Source organism: Sciurus carolinensis, chromosome 8, assembly GCF_902686445.1.
Source record: "Sciurus carolinensis chromosome 8, mSciCar1.2, whole genome shotgun sequence".
In the NCBI taxonomy this organism is placed as follows: Eukaryota; Metazoa; Chordata; class Mammalia; order Rodentia; family Sciuridae; genus Sciurus; species Sciurus carolinensis.
The window spans coordinates 95,027,103-95,051,250 of record NC_062220.1 but is presented as its reverse complement, the minus strand read 5'-3'; the positions used below and the strand labels follow the sequence as shown (position 1 = coordinate 95,051,250).

At 36.3% G+C, this 24,148-nt stretch overlaps 1 protein-coding gene across 2 annotated transcripts in view; it reads left to right on the top strand.

Moving 5' to 3' along the window:
* The first annotated feature begins 4,040 nt into the window (after positions 1–4,040).
* Positions 4,041–24,148, top strand: part of Aoah (acyloxyacyl hydrolase) — a 215,003-nt gene continuing 194,895 nt past the window's right edge. Inside the window, exon 1 of one of the 2 annotated variants that reach the window (XM_047562948.1) lies at positions 4,041–4,502. In XM_047562948.1, coding sequence (XP_047418904.1) covers positions 4,361–4,502 — 142 coding nt within the window. In that variant the 5' untranslated portion in view covers positions 4,041–4,360. The remainder of the gene's footprint in view (positions 4,503–24,148) is intronic. The other variant, XM_047562947.1, reaches the window with a different exon arrangement.

Below are 24,148 nucleotides of genomic sequence, written 5' to 3'. Positions count from 1 at the left end.
CTTCCCCTTCTCTCTCTCTTTCCACTACTTCTCATGTCCGATTCTTCTGCCTGACTTACAAAAAGCCATTTGCACAGTTCCTTCTCCCAACCATCAGGTACCCGGCAGACAAAAGAACTTCTACTTCATAGAATTCACCCTCTTTAGAAGGTAGTTGTATTAGAAATGACATTATTTTTCTGATGCATGTTTCTGAAAATTGAATAAAAGTGTCCTAAGACTTTTATTCTTAGTAGATGCAGATGTATCTCCCCCAAATCTCAAGCATCTCAAAGCTCAGGAATGACTTGATGTGGAACAGGTGGGAGTTGGAGCATTGGAGCTCAGCTCTGTTGCTGGCTAGTCACTTTGCAAGCTGTGCAATCTACTGGAGCAATAATAAGGCATGCAGGTACTGGTGTATGGTTCTTCCTCTGTAAGCAGCTAGTGTACTTAGGAGATGGGTTCCCTAGATCTCCACCAATAACAGTACCCATGGTTGATATCTTTTGAGCCTGTTCAGAAAGACCTCACCTTCCAAGCATGAAGATCACTTCCACCTATTGAAAAATGATGTCATTTCTCTGGAGTTTTGTGAATTCTAACCTTGTATGTATGTGACTTCATTACTAAAATGAATCCATTTAAGCGTTCTGAGGTAATATATAATGTGAAACATATTAAAATCCAATGTCACTTGAGAAAGATAATGTTAATTCATTGTTAGCTTTGACATTTTTAAACATTTTTTTATTTGACACATAGTAATTGTACATATTTATGGAGTACAGTGTGACATTTCAATACATACATACAATTTATAATGATGAGGTCAGAATAATTGGTGTAAATATCACCTTGGACATTTTACATTCTTAGTTTTAAATTTATCTAGCATTTAATTAGTTTTTTCCACACATGATATCTCTTTAATTCTCACAATTTTCTATGATATTACATTATACACCCCACTTTGTAGTTAAATAAACTGATATTCAGAGAGGGAGAGTAGGTTGACCTAGGACACACAGCAACAGTGGTGGAACCATGGTACAAGGTACATGTATCATGTACATTAATAACAATGTAGGTTTTCCCCTCCTAACCCTGGAACTCTTTCTTCTCATGGACTCATTTACCATTTCCTTAGCAGAGGAAGGATAGACTAGAAATAGAATGAGACTAGAACTTGAATAAGAAGCCACCAGGAGTGTGCCCATGAAGGGCCTGGGTTTGCTAGGTTGGAATGGATGAGTGCAGAAGACAATCCTGGAAAGCCTCCAGGAGCAAGGAGAGAGCAGCAGGAACTTAGGCATTAGAAAAAGGAGCGAGCCAAGACTCAAGGCACCTCCGTGACAGTGCCAACTTTTACTGTGTCTTTTGTCACCAGGTCTTTTTCTTTTCTTAATTTGTTTTCTGGTTAAGGAACTTGCTGTGAATGAGATGGTAGAGGCCAATGCAGGTCAAAAAGTAATCAGGAAGCGGATTCCGACTAAACAAGCCAGAACCACAGGTGAACATTTGGGAATCATAAATCCCTAGCCTCCCACTGCAGAGAGAAAGGCTGTGGCTGGAATCTGAACTCTATGGGCAAAGTAAAAAAAAGTGCTTCCAGGAAGGAATCTCATCCTCTAGAAGAGATTTTGAGAAAGTCAAAATTGGAGGGTCTGACAGCAGGATTCCTCTGGGGACTCATATAGGGTCTGGCTGGTTGTTACAAAGCACAGGTGGGTGCAGGGCTCTTCAGAAGTCTGTTCAGACGGCTGAGGTCACTTGCACTCAGTATTCATTGAACAAAGGCAGTCCTCTCCTGCAGCTGACATCAGCCAGCATGCAGACACCTGTGCAAATGGAAGGACCCCACTGAGGTGACAGACAGGAGACCAAGATTCCATGGGCACATGCCTTGGTTTTGCTCTCAGCATCAGCTGGCAAAGTCACATGCTGACTTCTGTAAGGAAGTCCTTGCCCAGTAAGAATCACACTCCAGGCATGAAAAGCACTTCCATTTATTGAAAATCTACTATGTGTCAAGTGTTACCAAGACACACCTTTGGGAAGTAGCTATCTTATCTCCTTTTCCAATGGAGGAGTCTCACCCCTGGTAACAGTAAGGGACAGGTTCAATGCTGTAGAGCTAAACCAGTGACATTCTCTTGGCCAACCCAAATCTGAGCATGACAGATTTTGTCAGGGATTACCATTCTTGGAATGGTTGTGGGTGGGACTGCTTGGCTCACATATACATGATAGAGGGTATAAAATCAGCAAACAGCCTGCAGTAAGAAAGTTCCCACATTTTAAGATTTCCCAATTCTGTACAGCTATATAATAGACCAGGAGATTCTCAGGAGGCCCAGAGCCTGTGCCAGATGCTCTTCTGGAAGCCCTCAGAAGATGCCCTCATCAATCTCTGACTGGACAAAGCAGATCATGCACTCCTGGAATTACACAGGGCACAGAGAAGGTATTTAGTAAATGCTGCTTCCTTAATAACCATGCCACTTCTACACATAGCATTGCTTGACTGCAGTCACCATGGGCACCTTGAAATTCTCTAGAAGCCTGAACTGGGCACAGGTTCATCATACTCCCACTGGGGAAATAGCCAGAGCTTCCATTTACTAAGCACTTACTTCTTGCCAGGCAGGCTGCTTTGAAATCTGGATACATCATCTACCTAAGTCCTTCCGGCAACCCTATAAAGGAGATATTTTATTTTGTATATGGATATAGCCTATTCTTTTGGGATACTATCATTAGCCTGTATAAAAGAGGAAACATAAAGGAGACAGTTTATGTCACTGGTCTAATACATGACTCAGAAACAATAGATACAAGATTTGAACATGTCTCTTCCATCTTATTCACTCCATTATCCAGTCTCCCCAGGAAGCCTCTGGAACTTCTCTAAACTCCATTCCTGTGATGGTTGACCTTAAGCAGCAACATCTTAGCCTCAGAGAAAGTCGCAGTTTATGGGTGACCAGGAACATTCAAAGTTATCCATGGCATTCATTGACCCAACCTGTGCTGGGGGCATAATGAGAGAAACACCCTGATGTGGGCCATCTATGCTGCAGATTTGGGAATTTTAGCCCCATTGACATCTGTAAAACTAATACCTTCCCAAGAAATCTTCAAACCATAAAAATTGGTACATCCAACACCCTGGAAAGGATACAATTCTAGAATTTTATCTGCTATTTAAAATGTTATTCTTTTTTTCAAATGCTACCAATTTAGATAGCATCCATAATATTTCAAAGTCTGTAATAAGCTTTCCTTCAAACCTAAGCAGGGAGAAAAAGAACTGCATGATTTCTCACACTTATCTAGACTGTAGTACTTTGACCTTGGCCTCTGATCTTGTGTGAGAATGGCATATGACTGCTGTATCCTATTTTAGAACCAAGTATTCAAATTATATGTCTTTTCCTTTCTCCAATCTTTTAAAGATTTTTTTTTCTCCCTGAAAAGTAGTATTCAGTTCTCACCTTCAAAGCAGAAAATAAGTCTTTTAAAAATGAACAAATATCCACAGGTGGGAAATGTAAATGCACTTTGAAATTCTGGAGAAAAAGATGCATCCTGCACAATAAATACAAGTTGGTGGATTCTAACACTTTTTTTTTTCTCACTCAATTTAAAATCCAGTCCTGCTGACTAACTGCCCATTATTTTCTGCACACCAACTGGAAGACCTTGAGAAAATTTGACCCTTCAGGAAATAATCCAACTTCTCCAGAGGAAAGTAACTACTTGATCAGAATATCCTTTAAAAACAAAACAAGGAACCCAGCTTCACCATATAAAGCCATTTAAAGCACAACTAAGTTTTGGATATGCAAATTATAATTTCCACACTGTGGGCATTGCTGATCATAAATTGCTGAAGAGTTGTGTGTTTGTGGTGTAATTTTTTCCTTCTTCAGGATTGGTTTTACTTTTGTTTTGCAAGAATGAAAGGGGAAAGGCCTCCTAACCAACCCAACAGAATAACTGGCAGACTCAAGGGTCTGTGGTTTAAGGTCACTCACTTCAGCCAGGGAGTGCGGAAGTGCTGTTACCACGACTGTGCAGCTTAGTTTTTCTCTTTTCCTGCTGTGTTCAGCTCAGAAGAACTGCAAACCAAGAACTCCCTCCAACTCTCCCCAGTCCCAGGTCCATGCAGCTTTCTCAGCCTTTTGAAATAGCAAGTTGTGGACCTCTAAGTGTTTGTGTATGTTTTTGTTTGCCTCATACTTGTTGAAAAGTGTGTAGGTGCATGTTGGGAGGGTGTGGTGAAGAGAGAGGAAGAGGAGGGGAGAGAGACTGATTCTGCAGACTGAGCTTCATCATCAGCTAGTCAGCAGACTCTGCAGCCAAGTGGTTACTCAGAATGCACGGCTCAGAGATGAAGTCCCCCTGGAAAGCCCTCATAACAGCTCCTCTGCTCGTTCTCCTGCTCCTTCACTCCTGGGCCTCTGCAGCCTATAATGACCAACACAGCACCAGTTATTCCAATGGCCACACCTGTGTAGGTATGTAAATATTTTTATGTTTTTTATGTAAACAAAACAATGGGATCTAATAATTTTCTTGCATAATATATTCCTTGTTTAGTGACATAATAGTTATGAGATTTCAAATAAGGCACTGATAACCTCACAGACATAGACAAATATTGAGTCTATGGGTAAGCATTCACCCTATATGCCTCTGTGTGCAAAGAAGTATGACAATACAGTTGCTGAGTTGAATTAGTCATTGAAGTCTTCTGCCTTGTTTGTGATTGGATTTTTTTCCTCTCGGATTCACAACTATAATAGCCTGACGTTCTTACTCTTTTTCATGGACTTTGACCTCAGACATCTGAGTTGTTTTTTCTGCCCATGTCCTCCTCTTCTTGTCTATGGAAGGAATCTTGAGTAAGTTACTTAACCCTCTCCAGGCCTCTGTGTCTTTATCTGTGAAACAGGGCTAATAATACCTACCTCATGGGGATTCAGAGATACTGTGAGAATTGAAATGTTCATGTTGATTTTTGGTATTTTCACACAGTAAGGACTCAACTATCTTAGCTTCCTTCAGTCTCTCGGGGAATCCAGACTTGTTGGTCAAATGAACATCTCAAACAAGATTAACAACTGGCTTCTTGGTTCATTTTATTGAAGTGGTTTTTTTTTTTTCCAAGTTTTAAAAAAAAAAATTGTTTAGATTTAGGATTTTTTATTTATTTTGGAGGAGAGTTGGGGGTGGGGTGAGATCTTTGATGTACATATTTCACCTGGTGCCTCTGTAACAATGGTGGAAGTTCAGATTAGACAGTTCATGGAGCCACCGAAGACTCAGCACTGAGTAGCAGTTGTTCAATAAGCTAACATGAAAATAGAATCCTGGCTTGAGAATCCAGAAAAAGAAGTCTCGGCATAAGTATGGTGGTCATACTCTTGCTACAAATGGAAAAGGTGGATGCAGATTCTGACACTCATGAATTCCCTCTGGAAACAGAATGGGAAAATAGCCAAATTAGCCCTGTTTTTCCAAAACCCAAGCTCTCTGGTCATTATACTTGTTAGGGAAAACACCTCTGGTTCTAAAATCGCCTTTAAATTAAAATCCAAAGATCCAGAGTCCCTGGGAATCTATTTTCCAGAAAACTGGAAACTGAAGTCTGGAGCCCTTTTGGAACCATGCTTGGGAGATCATCTTCTCTCAGTATTTCTTCTCCTGAAGTAATTATTTCCTAGCATTCTGTTTTCTCAAAACCAAACCTTAAAGCCTATCAAATGGAAATATGCTTGAGAAAGGCTCAAGTAAAATCAGTTCTACTTCTAAGCTGGTTGCTAATTAAATCTTTGGATTTAGTTTCATTATCTACCCTGAGATCCTCTCATCTCCACCTTGGTAAAATGAACATGAAATACTTATTCCCTTCCCTGCTTCATTCCCAGCGAGGTCACAGAGAGTTAGTAGGAGGTATCGAGGGCATTCTGGGATGGAGTGTTCTGCTCTTCTTCTGATGCATAACAAATTGAAATAATAACCATTTTGTTATGTTTTTGTGAGTCAAGAATTTGTTCAGTCTGGATGGTGATTCTTCTACACCATGTGGGGATGACCAAGGTGACTAGGTGGTATTTAGATGGCAGATCCATGAATTGGAACTTCCCAAGACAACTTTATATTTTGGCACCTTGGGGATGGGAGATGGCTAGAAGGTTGGTTCATTGTGAAACATACATCATAGTGCCTACCCATGGCAGTGCCAGTGTAGCTCAAGGACCCTAGAGAAAGAATTGCAAAGGGCAGGAACTAGTAGCCACCAGTCTCTCAAGATTTGGATCTAGAAACTGGCATGTCTGCCATTCCATTTCCCCCACAACTCACATCTTCAGGCTAATTATGATTAGGTGACTTACTTTGGTGACTTTGGGTAGCAAAGGTGGGTTGAGAGGAGTCCATGCATGTGGTTAACATTTACTGAGCACTGACTGTACACTGAGCCAGGTGTTGGAAATGGTCCAAGCTGGTGTCTCACTGATTGAAGTTAGTTCCATGGGGAACTACACTCAAATTTGTGTTCAGGGGAAATTATCAAGGACTGTTCTTGCATGGGGAAGGAGGAGAGGAGGTCTGTCATACAGCCACAAGAGAAGAGCTCTGGTGCTATAAGGGCTCTTCAGAGTTGTCTTGAGTTAGGTCCAGGCTTAGGACTACCACCCCCAAACCCATGAACTGACTCTACAGATGGTGCCAGAACTTTGTCTGAGATGTCTCCCTACCATGGAGGCAAGTCCTGAAAAGGAAGCCAGGATCTGACCCTTCAGATTGACACTCAAAAAAATGAGAGAGGGGTCAAGTTTCTCTTAAAGGATTTCCTGTATTGTACATACTAAAAGACCCAAATGTGGGCAGTGTCTTAAGAAGTAGTGAGGGAAGCTCACTCATAGCTGGTGGTAAGAAGAAGAACATCATGGAGGAGGCCAGAGTAGAGATGGAGCTGTGGGTTGGGATTCTGTTAACTGTACATTTGTTGTTCACACCCTAACAGCCTTCTATTTAAGAAGTAGGATTTCTGCTTTAAATTCACAGCAGAAAAGTACCTCTTCAAGAACACATTCATGCAATCACACCTCATTGAATGGACACCATATGCCAGGCCCTGTGCCCTGGGCCAAAAATACAAAGATGAATAATAGCAACTTTTTAAATGCCTGTCTTGGCATTTAAAAGTCACTGTCCAACTCAGAAAAAACCAAGAATCCTTGGTTTACAATCCTTTAAAATGAGGGATAAGCCAGGTGTGCCTATAATCCCAATGACTTGGGAGGCTGAGGCAAGAAGAGTGCAAATTCAAGGCAATTTGTGGGACCCTATCTCATAATAAAATTTAAAAGAGGCTGGGGATGTAGCTCAGTGGTAGATCACCCCTGGGTTAAATCCCCAATACTGAAAAAATGAAAATAAAAATAAATAAATGAAATAAATGACAAACTAGGAGCTTACTAAAGTTGATAATAACCCCCTTCTCCAGAACCCTGTAAACTGCAATGCCAATGGTAGAGTTGACAGAGAGTCTTAAAGCACAGGTCAAAGATAGACAGCTTAGAAGAGACAATTGATGGTGGTATGTCAAAGTCACTGATAATAGTATGTTTATAAAGTCACCATTATAACCTGAGTCAAAGGGATAGAGATATGTTATATTTCAGAATTTTAGAAATGTTTCTACTCAAATATGTCCAGTAAAAGAAGGAAGCATCTGTTTTTCTCCAAGATTTTGTTGCAGGCAACTCTTTCCTGAAAGATCCTCAGCAACAAAACCTTGTTGGGCAAACATTGATTAGGGAATTGGATGTCTATCATTCCAACTGAGCAAGAAAGGTTCACCTTTGTTAGTTATTCTCGATCTCTTAACCACCATTCTAATACAAAGACTTACATTGATTCTAGAGCTATGCCCTTGCCTTGATGAATATCATAATGAAATAAAATATTTATAGTCACCTTCTCCACACATGGAAGTCGTTCTTTCCCTTTTTCAAAAAGTTCAATTGACTTATTCAGTTCCATCCATTTATTGAAGATGAGCAATTAGTGATTTTATACACACACACACACACACACACACACACACACACACATATGTACTCATAAAATATGAAGTTTGTTTGGCTACTGATCTGCAGTCATATTTGCAACTACCCGACACTTCTTTGTGGGGTGCCCTCCAGGTTTTTGCTGAGTTGAATTTGAGCTAGTTGGAATGATGATTAAAAGCAATTATTACATCCAAGTGTCCTTTAGCCATCCAATTATATTCATAAGTTAATAATTATAGTAAGTATTAGCATGTATTGATCACTTGCAGTGTGATGAACAGTCTTCAAAAGGGTTTACATGTATTAACTCATTTAATCATTGCAATGACCTTATGGGATAGATGTTATTATCCCCATTTGTTAGGTGAATAAAACAACGGAGAGAAATAAGTAACTTGTTCAAGGTTATGCAGTTAGTTAAATCTTGGCTTATTTCTCACTGTAATAGTGAATATGTTGTTTTTGAAGTAATTAAGTCAGGTCGATATATTTCTTCCTCATATATTTTAAAACTGCTTTACTGAGATCTAATTTACATACTATAAAGTTCACCATTTTGAAGTATAAAATAAAGTAGTTTTTAGCATATTCATGTATTGTGCATTGATTATCAAAATCTGATTCCCGAACATTTTATCACTCCCAAAAGAATGCCAATTATTACTTTCTCCAGGCATCATACCAATTATTCCATAGTAGACTTTCTAGGACATATGAAAACTCCATGTTTAACATTTCAAGGAGCTGCCAAATTATTCAGAAGCAGCTGTACCATTTTACATTTTCTCCCAGCTGTGTATGAGGGTAGCAATTTCTCCACATTCTAACTAATACTTGTTATTAACCATTTCTTTTCTTATAGCCATGCTAGTGACTAGTGGAAAGGAATCTCATTGTGGTTTTGATTTGTGTTTCCTAGATGACAGTGATGATGAACTTCTTTTCACATACTTACAGGCCACTAGCATATCTTTTTAAAAGAAATGTCCGTTTCAGTCTTTTGCCCATTTTTAATTGGGTTGTTTATCTTTTTGTTATTGAATTGTGAGGTTCTTTATATATTCTAGATACAAGTCCTTTGTCAAATAAACAATTTGCAAATATTTTCTTCCACTCCATGGGCTTTCTCCTCTTTCATGATAGTATCCTCTCAAAAGCAAAATTTTATAATTTTGATGAAGTCTTATTTAGTTTTTCATTCTTGTGCATTCATGTCAAATATGAGAAGTGAAATTTAGAGTCAAAGGTGGAAAAATAATTGTTCCTAAAAATCAAGCCAGGAGCCAAAGACATATGACTACCAGGAATCCAGGGAGTCCTTACTTCTGGACTATCAGTGTTGGCTCCTCTCTGTCCCACAGATGAGCTGGTTTTACTACTCTCCACACTTTAGTCCCTATTGATTCCCACAGTGCTGAGTTTGCATGGGATAGTGCAGCCCTCAGAGTTGGCCTATCTTCTCTTGCCAATTCCAACTTACCAGCTGAAAGAATCTGGGAGAAGTGTTTATATCACTGAGTAAGAGGCAGGTGGAAATGAGGAGAGCTCAAGGTACATACATGGTGTTAGGTCAGATGTTAGGAGCAGTTTTGGTTCGTAGATAACTCCCAGAAAAACACTCCGCAGACATAGGTCCCACACGAGGAACTTTATTTTATGCGGACAATTCACATCTGCTGGGGGGCGGGGGGAAGGGAAGAAGGAAAAGAAGAAAATGGCGCAGGGTTTCTCCTCAGTTATGGGAATTTCGGGGGCTGGGAGGAACCAATCCCGGAGGAGTATTATTACAGACTGACTGATGGACCAGTGACATATTAGAACGTAATGTGGGAGGCAGGAAGGTTACGGCAATGTAAGCCGGAAATTCCTGTAATGGGAGAGGCTGGCGTAGCACAGATTGACAGGTGATTGGGAGGCCGGGTTCCTTACACATGGCTCCCCAAAATGGTGGGGGAGGTGAAGATTGGTGACTGGAGAGATACTCCAAAAGGAGCCACCACAAACATTATCAGGATATTGAGTTAAAATCCCATCGCAAATAAACAATCCCAGCTCCAGTCCCAGAGAAGCCTTGCAGCCAGGAACCAACCAGTAGACCTGAGAACATGGTCTTGAATATATTCCAATATCAGAACTGACCTATGGAAATCCCAGTTCCCCAGTTTCCCCTTTTTATAACCACAAGCTGGTCATCCCATTTGGTCACTAAACAAGTGCTGATTCCACTGTGTTTGGCAGGTTTTGCCTTTCTGACACTTTTCAATAATAAGGCAAGTTTATTTTTGTAAAGCATTATTTTCTTTACATGGATGATTTATGGGAAAGTAATCCTTATGGTTTCTCAGTCATTGACATTTAAACTTGATCCATCAAGTTTGGGGTTTTTTTTAAGCACTTGGGAAATTTTTTAAAGGGTTAAAAATACATTCTTCCCTTCATTCATTTTATGTTAAATGTATAAAATGCTTTTAGAGTCAGGTTATACCTCTCTCCAGCCATATACCCCAGAGTAGTCAGAGATGATTCCAGGGTTTGAGTGATAAAGACAAAAAGGTGGTCTATAGTTTCAAGTCTATGTGAGTGGAAAAAAAAAGTGACGTCTCTGCTAAAAATAGGAAAGATTTAAACAAACCCAGCACAGAAGGGTGCAAATTTAGGATCACAATTTAGATAAAAATTTCACTTTCTCTATTTCCTATAACTGAGCACTCGTTCATAAGACACGGTTTCTGTGATAGTAGAAAACATTTCATCTTGCCATTTATATGTTTAAGTTTATTTTCCTTGGGATAACTCAGGTTCTCCTCTTCCTTGCCTCCTCTGAGGGCGGATCTCTGTCCTCAGACAGAGCAGAGTATCACCCTGATAGTCACAGCTCTTGGTCTGTAGAGTGGGCTCTGTCCCCACTCTCTCAGCTACCACAGTTGCAGTTGAGGTATCATGGCTGTTGGACTCCTCTCAGTAGAGAGGAGTGACCTGGACAATCTCCTTCAATCGTCCTTATCTCCACCCTCATTTGCCTTACAGATAGATCCCCAAGGTCCAGATGGGCCACCTAATTCCCTGGCTGCCACCTCTGCACTAGCCCTTCACTTAGGCAGTGTCCTTACATACTCTCTTCTCTACAATCTTTTATGTTTACTTTTAAATTATCCTTGAATCTAACCCCAACCTTAGCACAAATGGTAGTTTTCTGATCATCTGAATTTATTGCACTCCATCTGCCTTTCTTTCCTGGATTGTCTTGGGGTCGAGAAAGACCATAAAGACACTGCAGAGGTGAGAGGGTCTGTGACTAGGCAAAGACGGCACAGTGAGCAAAATCAGAAGCATCCAGGATAACAGCATGCTCTTCTTCAGGAAGAAAGTAAATAATTGTTTTCTTTTTGTAAACGTTCTGTACTGTGGAAAATGAAAAAGCATTAAGCAGAGTAAAATCCTCATTAAGTTATAATATGCCAACTCTGTATCCATGTAGCTATCTTCCTAAATAGAATGAACACCCAAATGTTAGTTGACAGTGATGCTAAGGTTATCTCTGAATGGCAAGGTTACTGGTGATTTTGTATTTCCTTTTCAGTATTTTTATGAATTTTCCATATTTTCTTGTGGAAGCAGTAGTAAGGCATGAAGTTTAAGAGTGATGAAACTTGGGATCTTAGTCAGATGGCCTGGGTTTGAACCCTGGTTCTGACACCCTGTTCCTATTAGGGACATAATTCTATCTGCACCTCCTTTTCCTAATCTGCAAAGTCAGATTGGAGGGTGAGGTGGAGGACTGAACAAGTAAATACATGTGGTAGACTTAGAACTGTGCTGGGTTCATCATAAGCACTCAGAGAGGTGATGACTATCTATGCTTCTGGAAATCAGGAAAGAAATGTACTGAAATTGTGTTCTAGAAGTCCTGAAATTAAACCTATTGCAAAGCAAAGCATTCTGAGTAACTGAATGATTACATGCCAATCTATATCATGTGTAAAAACAAATTCTCAAATCATGGATGTCTTAAGGGAAGATTCATTTATAAATAAAGATTTCACCATGACTTAGTTTTGCATTGTTATGTAATAAATCACCACACACTTACCAGCTTCAATCAACACAAATTTATTATCTCACAGTTTCTGCAGATCAGAAGTCTGGTCATAACGTCATGGGGATCTCTGTTCAGGATTTTACAAGTTTGAAATAAAAATGTCAGCAGGGGCAGCAACTGATTTAAGACTTGGTCCTCTTGAAAGTTCACTGTTTGTTGGCTGAATCCACCTCCTCCCAGCTGCAAGACTGAGGTCCCATGAGCAGAGGCTGCCTCTCTGCACAGGAAGTTAGCAAAATAGGAAATAGTGTGCTATTTCTTTCTTGTTCAACACCAGCATGATAAAACTACATTTAAAGAACTTTCCCAATTATGTGAGGCCCACACAGGAAAATTCTGATTAGCTCAAAGTAAATTGATTAGAATCCTTAATTATATATGAAAAATTTCTTTAGTCATTGTCATATAATGGAACAAAATCATGGAAAGTGACAGCTAACCATAGCCATAGGTTCTACCCTCACTAAGACATGTATATCAGGAGGCAGAAGTCTCAAAATTCTGCCTACCATGCATAGAAATTCTCAGAAAAGGAAAAAGAGCCATCAAATTAAACACTCTGATAATATTGCAAGAGAATTTCTGTAGCTAAGTCCCAAAGTGATTCACCAGATAAACATTAATAGAAATGAATACATAATGGAGATTAATAGATGAAGAGGAAGTTTCAGACTGAATAAGTTTTCTGTTTGGGCTTGTATTTTGTTGTTGTTCTTCTTGTTGTTTTTACATGTGCAAGTTTTTCATCATGAACTTCATACTCTGCGAATGTGGAAAGAAAACAAAATGCTCCAATACTATACCTTTTGTTCATAAATATGTAGGGCAGACCTGAAAGCACCCTGCAGAAAGTAAAAGCCAAGGGAGACTTGGAAATTGGTTGCAACTTTGGATGTGTTCTTTAACCCAAACATGAATTGATGGACAGCGGATGGGGTTATGAGCTTGAGGTGCTTCAGCACAGTCAAATGGCTTACTGTCTCTAAGCTACACAGACACAGGTGTGAACCAAACAACTCCAAAAATGAAAAATGAACAGACATCAGAGGCTTTCTGCTCTGGGGAAAACAAATCTACAACTGAAAGCAGGAAAGTTACTAGAAAAGAAGAGCTAAAAGCCCTTAGAAAAATAAAATAGGATCTAGAGTTACTAAGTAGATTACTTAAGATATCCAGTTTTCTATGAAAAAATTACTAGACATGCAACAAAACAGAAAATAGAGTAAATTTGGGGGGAAAGTAATCAACAGAAATTGAATCTGACTGAGTCTAGCAAAACTTCAAAGTACTACTATGAATATATCCAAAGAACTAAAGAAAACCAGAGTAAAAGATTTAAAGGAAAATATTATGACAATGTTGAACAAGCATAGAGAATTTCAACAATGATATAAAGCAATAATAAGAGCTAATAGACATTTCGAACTTGAGAAACAATAATGAAAATGAACAATTCACTGAAGAGGCTCAACAGAGGATTTGAGTTCACAGAGCAAAGAATCAGTGAACTTGAAAATAGGTCAATAGGAATTATTCAAACCAAGGAAAGAGAAAAATTGAGCTTGAGGGAAAATTAGCAGAGCCTCAGAAACATGTAGCACAGTGTTTGGTATCTCAACATTTGTGAAATGGATTTTTAGAAGGAGATGAAAGAAATAAAGGGGAAGGTAAAGACAAGAACCTTGACCAACTCCAAACTGGATAAACACAGGAAGTCTCAATACCTCATATTCAAGCTTCTGAAAACCAAACACAACATGCAAATCTTAAATTCAGCAACAAGAAATATGAGAAAACATAATGTGACAACATCTGACCTCTCATCAAAACTCAGGGAACCTGAAGGGAGTAGAAAGACATGTTTAATGTGCTAAAAAGAGTTAAAAGTGCTATCAATCAAGATCTATTCAATTAAGCTATCATTTAAAAATGAAGTTGAAATAAGCATATCTCCAGGTAAACAAAACTAAGAAGATTCATTACTGGCAAATTTGCTATATGAAAAAATACTAATAGAAGAATCCCTTCAGACAGAAAGGAAATACACTACATGGTGTCTTAGGTCCATAAGAAAGAATGAGAAACACTGAAATTGTACCTATATAAGAAAGTATAAAAGAATATATATTTACACACACATACTTATCTTAATTTATTTAAAAATTATTTAAAGCAATAATCATAATACTGTATTATGTGATTTACTACACACATAGATAAAAATGTAAGGCAAAACAACCAAAAGGAGAGGTGAGGAAGTGAAAGAGTATTCAAGCAAGATTGTGATTTTGCTATTATTAAATATTGTATTAACCTGAAATAGATATTGACAGGTTAAAGTTGTACATTGTAATCTCAGCAACAACTGAAAATACAGATAATCAAAGAAAAAGTCATCAGAGGAAAAAAATAGTATTTAAAAAAAACTTGTTTCTCACAAAAGGAAACAATTAACAGTGACAAAGGGAGAAAACATAAGAAATGCAGAAATAGTTAAAGGTTAAAGGCCAATATAAATTGAACAATCTCAAAATGACATTTTATGTGAATGGATTACATGCTCCAATCAAGACAAGCTAATCAACTGCAGTTTCACAAAAGCAACATCCATCTACATTCTGCCTACTAGAGATACATGTTAGATTTAAAGACAAAAGGGAGCTGGGGATGTGGCTTAGTATTTGAGTTCTTGCCCAGCATGCACGAGGCCCTAGGTTTGATCCCCAGCACAAAAAAAAAAAAAAAAAAAAAAGCTACAGATGACCAAAATTTAAAAGATGTAAAGATATATGCCATAGAAAGAGGAATAGTAAGATAATTGAGGGGAAAATATCAGACAAAATGTACTTTAAGATATTGAATAATCCTAAAGACAATGTGGTATATTTTATAATAATAAAGTGGTCACTATATCAATAAACAAGTAAGAATTATTACATTATATATTAGTATTATAATGATTGTTCATGTTAATCATGTATACAAATAATAATAGAACCTCAAAATACATAGGACAAAATAATGACAACTGAAAAGAAAAATAGACAATTCAACAATGTAATTGGAATTTTCAGTACTCCTATCTTTGTAATTGATACAACTAGACAATAAAGGATATAAAAGTTCCAAACAATGCAGACAACTTATTTGACCTAGCTAATATCTATTGAACACTCTATCCAATAATAACAAAATATACACTATTTTGAAGAACTTGTGGAACATTCTCCAGTATAGACCAGGTATTATGCAATAAGGCAAGTATCAATCCATTTTAAAAGATTGAAATCAAACAAATATTTCTGAAATTAGAAATCAATAATAAGGACTGGAGTTGTGGCTCAGTGGTAAAGTGTTTGCCTAGCACATGTGAGGCTCTGAGTTCAATCCTCAGCACCACATTAAAAAAAAAAAGAATAAATAAATTAAATAAAGGTATTGTGTCCATCTACAACTAAAAATACTTTTTAAAAAGTCAATAATTGGAAAAAGTTGGGAAAGTCAAAATATGTAAAAGTAAATTTAAATGCTTTTTTTTAAAGAATACAAAGGAAGAAAGAGTCAGAGAAATTAGAAAATAGTTGGCCTAAGTGAAAATAAAAGCAGAAACTATGGAATGCAGAAAAAGAAAAATAATTCAAACCCAAATTAAGTAGAAGAAAGGAAATGACTAAAGATATGTGCAGAAATTAATTTAAAAAATAGAATTGCAATAGAGAAAATTGACAAAACCAAAATACGGTTAAGAAGATCAATAAAATGGATAAACCATTAACTATATCGACCTTTAGAAAAAAGGAAAAGAACAATAATCAAAATCAAGAATAAAGCAAAAGGAAATACCATTGTATCCCAAAAGAAATAAAAAGGATTGTAAGAGAATATTATGAACAATTTCATATCAAGAAAGTAGAGAAATTAGATAAAATAGACAACTTCTTAAGAGAGTACGAATGTCCAGAAATGACTTGAGTAAACAGGAAACCTGAATGGACCTATATCAGGTAAGGAAATTGAATTAATATTTAGAAATTGTATTAGCTTCCTAGGGTTGCCATTAAAAACTACCACAAATTAGTTGGTTTAAAAAACACAGGAATGTATTCTCTTACAGTTCTGGAGACCAGACATCTTAAATTAGGTATTAAGTTTTTTCTCGTGGCTTATGGGGCTGCCAGCCATCCTTTGCCTTCCATGGCTTATAGTTGTGGAACTTCAATCCCGGCCTTCACTGTCACATGGCCATCTTCTCTCTGTGTGTCTTCCACACTGCCTTCTCCTCTGTGTGTGTTCTTATATGAACACTGGTCATCTTGGATTGTGGGCCCACACCATAGTAGTATGACCTCATATCAACTAATGACATCTGCAAGGACACTATTTCCAAATAATTTCACACTGTGAAATTCTAGGAAGGGCATGCTTTGGAAGACACTATTCAACCAGTAGAGAAATACTAAGCCTAGATAGTTTCACTAGTAAATTTTATGCCACAAAGCTACTGTTAGCAAATACAAGAAGATAGAGATACTACCTTGTACTCTATCAGATCATAATGGATTGAAATTAGAAATAAATGACAGAATAAAAAACAGAAACTTCTCCAATACCTGGAGATTAAATAATACACTATTATATGATGAATGGATAACAGAAGATATCAGGAGGGAAATAAAAAAATTCTTAGAAATAAACGAGAACAGAGACACATCATATCAAAATCTCTGGGACACTATGAAAGCAGTACTTAGAGGAAGATTTATTTCATGGAGTGCATTCAAAAAAAGAAGTAGAAATCAACAAATAAACGACTTAACACTACAGCTCAGAGCGCTAGAAAAAGAAGAGCAGACCAATACCAAAAGTAGTAGAAGACAGGAAATAGTTAAAATCAGAGCCGAAATCAACGAAATCGAAACAAAAGAAACAATTGGAAAAATTAACAAAATAAATAGTTGGTTCTTTGAAAAAATAAATAAAATTGATAAACCCTTAGCCACACTAACAAAGAGAAAGAGGGAGAAAACTCAAATTACTAAAATTCGGAATGAACAAGGAAACATCACAACAGACACGAGTGAAATACAAAACATAATTAGAAGCTATTTCGAAAATCTATACTCCAACAAAACAGAAAACCTCGAAGACATCAACAAATTTCTAGAGACATATGAATTACCTAAACTGAACGAGGAGGACATACACAACTTAAATAAACCAATTTCAAGCAATGAAATAGAAGAGGTCATCAAAAGCCTACCAACAAAGAAAAGTCCAGGACCATATGGGTTCTCAGCCGAGTTCTACAAAACCTTTAAAGAAGAGCTCATTCCAATACTCCGTAAATTCTGTAAAACACTTAAAGTAGAAATAATTCCAATTCAACCAATTTCTTTCATAAAACTGAAAAAGAAGGCATTTATTCCACTTTGTGTTATGTTTTACCTTAGAGTCAAATCCAGAGACATTACAAGAAAAGAAATTAACAGAACAATATTTTTAAAAAATTTTTTAGTTGTAGATGATACAATACCTTTATTTTATTTATTCATTTTTATGTGGTGCTGAGGATGGAACCTAGTGCCTCACTCATGCTAGGCAAGTGCTCTACCATGAGCCACAACTGCAACCCAGAATAATATTTTTTTAAGCAAGAAGCAAATCCTTAATAAAATATTAACAAAATTCATCCAGCAACATATAAAATTCATAATTCACTATGACCAAATGGGGTTTAATGCCAGGAATGCATGGATGCTTAAACATCTGAGAATCAATTAACAGAATACATCGAATTAGTAGAATAGAGGCCATAACTACATTATCATCCCAATAGAATTTGAAAATTATTTGACAAAAGTCTTCAAACCATCATGTTAATCTCTCAACACATTATTAAAGGGGAACTTTCTCAAACTGATAAAATACATCTATGAAACCCCATTGCTAACATCCTACCTTAAAATAAAGGACTTAGTAATGCTTTCTTCTTAAGGTCAAGAACAAATAAGGAGGTTCAGCCGCACTACTTCTATTCAGCATTGTATTGTAGACATAGTACATCTAATTGACTAAAGAAAGAAATAACAGAGGCATGCAGATTGGAAAGAAATAAATAAAACTTTATTTTCATACAATATGATTCTAAATATAGGAAATCCTTAGGTAGTTATAAAAAATAAACTACTAGAACAAATGAGTTTAAAAAGTTTTCAGTTTCAAAATTAACATACTCAGTCTGTTTTCTATTGCTGCAACAAAATATCTGAGAAAGGTTAATTTATAAGGAGTTGAGGTTTACTTGGCTCGTGGTTCTAGGGGCTAAGAAGTATAAGAGTGTGGCATCAGCTTCTGAAATGGGCCTTCTTACTGCATCATAATACATATTGGACTTCACATGGTGGGAGAGCAAGCATGCTAACCTGAATCTTCTTCCTCTTCTCGTTGAGTTACTGCCATCATGGAGGCCCGATCTCATGATCTCAGCTAATCTTAATAATTTTCCAAAGGCCCCACCTACAAATACCATTAAAATGTGAATTTGAGGATTACCTTTCCAACACATGAAAATTCAAATCATAGCTTATACAAAAAAAATTTTAACACATGTAATACATTCAAGTAACACATAAAAAACCAATCATATTTGTTTATACTAGCAACCAACTTTCAAGAATTGAAATTAAGAAAACAATACAATTTGGAGTATAATGAAGATACTTAGGGATAAATTTGACAACAGAAATATAATTACACTGAAAACAACAAAACATTGCTGAGAGAAATTGAAGAAAGCTTTATAGAAATGGAGAGATGTATTATGCTGATGGTTTGGAAGATTCCATAGTGTTAAGATGAAGTTCTCCCAGGATGGATCTACAGATGAAATTCAATTCTTACCAAAATCCTAATGTGCTTTCCTTTTTCTTTTTTGGTAGAAATTGGAGAGCTGATCCTAAAATTTATATAGGAATGAAAAGAAGTTACCACAGTCAAAACAACTTGGAAGAATACTGTTAGAGGACTTCCACTACCTGATTTCAAAACCTACTCTGATAGTACAGTAACCAAAACACTGTAATATTGGTGTGAGGCTAGTTTTAGATACATGGAACAAAATAGGATGCCCAGAAATAAAACACATTTGTGGATAATTTTCAATCAAGTTTCCAAAGTGATTCAGTGAGGACAGGGTAGTCTTTAAAACAGACATTGAAATAATGGGATCACTATATGAAAAAGAAGAAGGAGAAGGAGGAGAAGGAAAAACACAGAAAAAAATCTTAGAGCCTTATTTTAAGTCACATACAATTGTGAATTCAATATAGATCACAGTTCTAAATGTAAGAGCTACAACTATAAAACTTCTAGAAGTAAATTTTTGCAATTTTGGATTAAGCAGTTTCTTAGCCATGACATAAGAAGCAGTATCAAAAGAGAAAAGCTATACTTTATGAAATTCAAACACTATTGCTCTCCAGAAAACAGCATTAGAAAATGAAAAGAACCATCACAGACTGAGAAGCATTCACTTTAAATCATATGAACTTCAGTATGTCAATGATAATTTAATTAATATGATTGATAATTTTCATTTTCAAACAACAATGTTTTAATATATGTAGTATGATACTAAGAATATAAATTTCAAGGTAAAATAAATTGGATACGGATCACCATTCAGCCTTGCTTATCTGAAAGGCTTTAAGTGTATTTATTAGCCTCTCTGGATCTCATATTTCTCATCTGTAATATGGGAAGTACTAAACCTTATGAGGGTGTTTTGAGGGTTAACTGACATAGTTTGTATAGCACCTAGCAGAGACCCTGAAACACAGAAGGTATTCCTAAAAAATGTCATTTTATGGCTTCCTAAAATTTACCAAGGTAGAAGACAGTTCTTAAACACTTAGTCAATAAGAAACTGCTTGATAAAATACAATTAGCTTTTCCTGACCATAAAAAAACATGGTTCTCATAGAAATTTTACATGCAAAATAATATTATTAAAGAGTAAAATCAATTGTAGTCCTAAAACCCAGATGATCATAATCATATTTTGGCCTATTTCCTTTTAGATTTGCCTAGATATATGTTTATGGAATTGGATCTTGTTTTATTTCTAACTTTGGATGATTAAATAGACAATCTAAAAACAAATATTTTTCTTTCAACAAAATATTTATAAGAACTTTGGCAGTAGTAAGCATTGCTAGCAGGGGCAAACATTTTAAGCTAGGAAGGAGGTTTGTGAATAAAGATTGAATAATGTTGGGCAAAAGCCTAAGATTATCTAATTACCTATCTACCTACTTACCTGCCTATCCTTCATCTGTCTATCCTTCCTATCTATCCATTCATTCATTCATCCACTCACCCACCCACCTACTCATCCATTTTTCTATTCACCCAATCTGTCCACCTTCTATAACTATCTCTATGTTAGAATACAAATATTGAAGTAAATTGAAAAACCAACTCACAGTTTTGAGCAAAAAAATATGATTTGCTTAATTTCTTTAAGGATAGGCTCTGGCTTTGCAATTAGATTTATACCAAGGACATTTATCAAAACTTGAATGAACTGAATCTGCATCTCCAACATTTCACACGCGCACACACACACACACACACACACACACACACAGTATATATTAAGATAAAAGCATTTTATGGGTTAGAGGTATAGGTCAGTGGTAGAGAATCTGCATAGTATATGGAAGGCTCTGGGTTCAATCACAAACAATGCAATAAATAAATAAATAAATAATAAAGGAATTTTATTTAAAATAATGTTAGGCAAAAATGAATGTAAAAGAACAATATTTCAATTCTCTTATTTTTTCTTAGTATATTAGTTTTAACAGAGTATAAGTGAAATAGTAATAGATATAATTAAAAGGTAAGCATTAGTAAATCTGAGGGTATATTTATCAAAATTGAAAAAGTGAAAGAATTCATTCATAACGTTTTTGTAAGGAGGATGAGTTTTAGTTTTTTGCTTTCAACAAAATTAAAGGTAGTTTAATAAAAAATCATTTAAAATAATTTTCAATAATAATCACTCTTATTTATTTATTTTTGATTCATTGTAAACAAATGGGGTACAACTTTTCATTTCTCTGGTTATACACGATGTAGAGTCACACCATTTGTAAAATTCACACAACTACATAGGGTAATAATGCTTGTCTCATTTAATTATCTTTCCTTCCCCCAACCCCTCCCCACTCCTCATTTCCCTCTACTCAATCCAACGTTCCTCCACTCTTCCCATACTCTTCCTGCCACTGTTACGTATCGTCATCCACTTATCAGAAAAAACATTTGGCTTTTGATTTTTGGGGATTGGCTTATTTCACTTAGCATTATATTGTCCAACTCCATCCATTTACCTTCAGATGCCATAATTTTATTCTTCTTTATAACTAATATTCCATTGTGTATATATACCACAGTTTCTTTATCCATTCATCTGTTGAACAGCATCTACTTTGGTTCCACAATCTAGTTATTGTGAATTGAGCTGCTATTAACATTGATGTGGCTGCATCACTGTAATATGCTGATTTTAAGTCCTTTAGGTATAAGCCAAGGAGTGGGATAGCTGGGTCAAATGGTGGTTCCATTCCAAGTTTCTAAGGAATCTCCATACTCCTTTCCAAAGTGGCTGCACTAGTTTGCAATTCCACCAGCAATGTATGAATGTACCTTTTCCTCCACATCCTCGCCAACACCTATATTTGCTTGTATTCTTGATAATAAACATTCTAATTGGAGTGAGATTAAAACTTAGGGTAGTTTTGATTTGCATTTCTTTTATTACTAGAGATGTTGAACATTTTTTCATATATCTGTTGATCACTTGTATATCATCTTCTGTGAAGTGTCTGCTCAGTTCCTTAGCCCATTTATTGATCTAGTTGTATTTTTGGTGTGAAATTTTTTTAGTTCTTTATAAGTTCTGGAAATTAGTGTTCTATCTGAAGTGTGTGTGGAAAAGATTTTCTTCCACTCTGTAGGCTCTCTCTTCACTTTGTTGATTGTTTTCTTTGGTGAGAAAAAAGCTTTTTGGTTTGAATCTATCCCATTTATTGATTCCTGCTTTTATTTCTTGTGCTTTGGGAGTCTTGTTGAGGAAGTCTGGTCCTAAGTAAACATGATGAAGATTTGGGCCTATTTTTCTTCTATTTGGTGCAGGGTATCTGTTCTAACTCCTAGGGCCTTGATATATTCTGAGTTGAGTTTTGTGAAGGGTGAGAGATAGAGGTTTATTTTCATTTTACTGAATATGGATTTCCAATTTTCCCAGCACCATTTGTTGAAGAGGTTATCTTTTCTCCATTGTATGCTTTTAGTGCCTTTGTCTAGTATGAGATAACTGTATTTATGTGGATTTGTCTCTGTGTCTTTTATTCTGTACCATTGGTCTACCTGTCTATTTTGGTGCCAATACCATGTCATTTTTGTTACTATTGCTCTGTTGTGTAGTTCAAGTTCTGGTACTGTGATGCCTCCTGCTTCACTCTTCCTGCTAAGGATTGCTTTGGCTATTCTGGGTCTCTTATTCTTCCAAATGAATTTTATGATTTTTTTCTCTATAAGGTACATCCATTCAACATCATCCTTGAAACTCTAGCCACAGCAATTAGACAGACCAAAGAAATTAAAGGGATACAAATAGGAAAAGAAGAACTCAAACTATCTTGCTGGTGACATGATTCTATATTTCGAGGACCCAAAAAGTTCCACAAGAAAACTTCTAAAACTAAAAAATCAATTCAGCAGTTAGCAGGATATAAAATCAACACTCATAAATCTAATGCATTTCTATTCATAAGTGATGAATCCTCTGAAAGAGAAATTAGGAAAACTACCCCATCCACAATTGCCTCAAAAAAAAAAAATACTTAGGAATCAATCTAACATAAGAGGTGAAAGACCTTTACAATGAAAACTACAGAACACTAAAAAAATGAAATGAAAGAAAACCTTAGAAGATGGAAAGATCTCTTATGTTCTTGGATAGGCAGAATTAATATTGTCAAAATGGCCATAGTGCCAAAGGCGCTATACAGATTCAATGCAAAAATTGATCATTCTTAAGATTTTTAGAGTTCAAAGATATTGCTTTACTGAAAGTACTGCCATTTCTCACACACATTTCTCAGCACAGATTTATTGACTTATTTTTGCAGTATCGTGGATTGAATCTAGGGGTTCTTAATGACTGAGTTACATACCGAGCCCTTTATATATTTTATTTTGAGACAGGCTATCACTAAGGTGCCCAGGCTGTCCTTGAATTTGAAATCCTCCTGCCTCAGCCTCCTGGATCCCTGGGATTACAGATGTGCACCACCAGACCCATCTCAGAACTTACTTACATTTTTGAAAATGAAAACAAAAGTGATGTTGAGTATATAGTACCTATGCATGAATAAGCAATCTTAAAAAGATGTAGTTCTACTTTAAAAGAACCAAACACTTCATTAAGAAGTATGATTACAATAAAATGTAACCTTCATCTTTCAATAAGGCCATCAAATTGGCAGTATATTGTTTATATAACTAAATGTTACCCATAAAGAAAACTCTATCCAGAAAAAATTTAAGAGCATTGTGTTTATAGGAAATTTACATTTTTATTTAGAATTTTTTTAGTGTTCTGAGATATATTGTAATCAATAAAATACTTTCAACCATAAAAATACATTACATTGGGATAAAATCATTTAGTGGAAGAATTCAAGGAAGTAGACTTTTCACTAAAACAATACAAGGTGGGTGAAGAATTATCAAGATAAAATTATTTTAGTCATCTTTTTCACCTCTGTGAGCAAAAGACCTGACAAGAACAATTTTGGAGAAGGAAAAGTTTATTTGGGGCTCATAGTTTCAGAGGCCTCTGTTGATAGATGGCCAGCTCCATTGCTCTGGGCCCAAGGTAAGGCAAAACTCATGGTGAAAAAAGAAAGCAGCT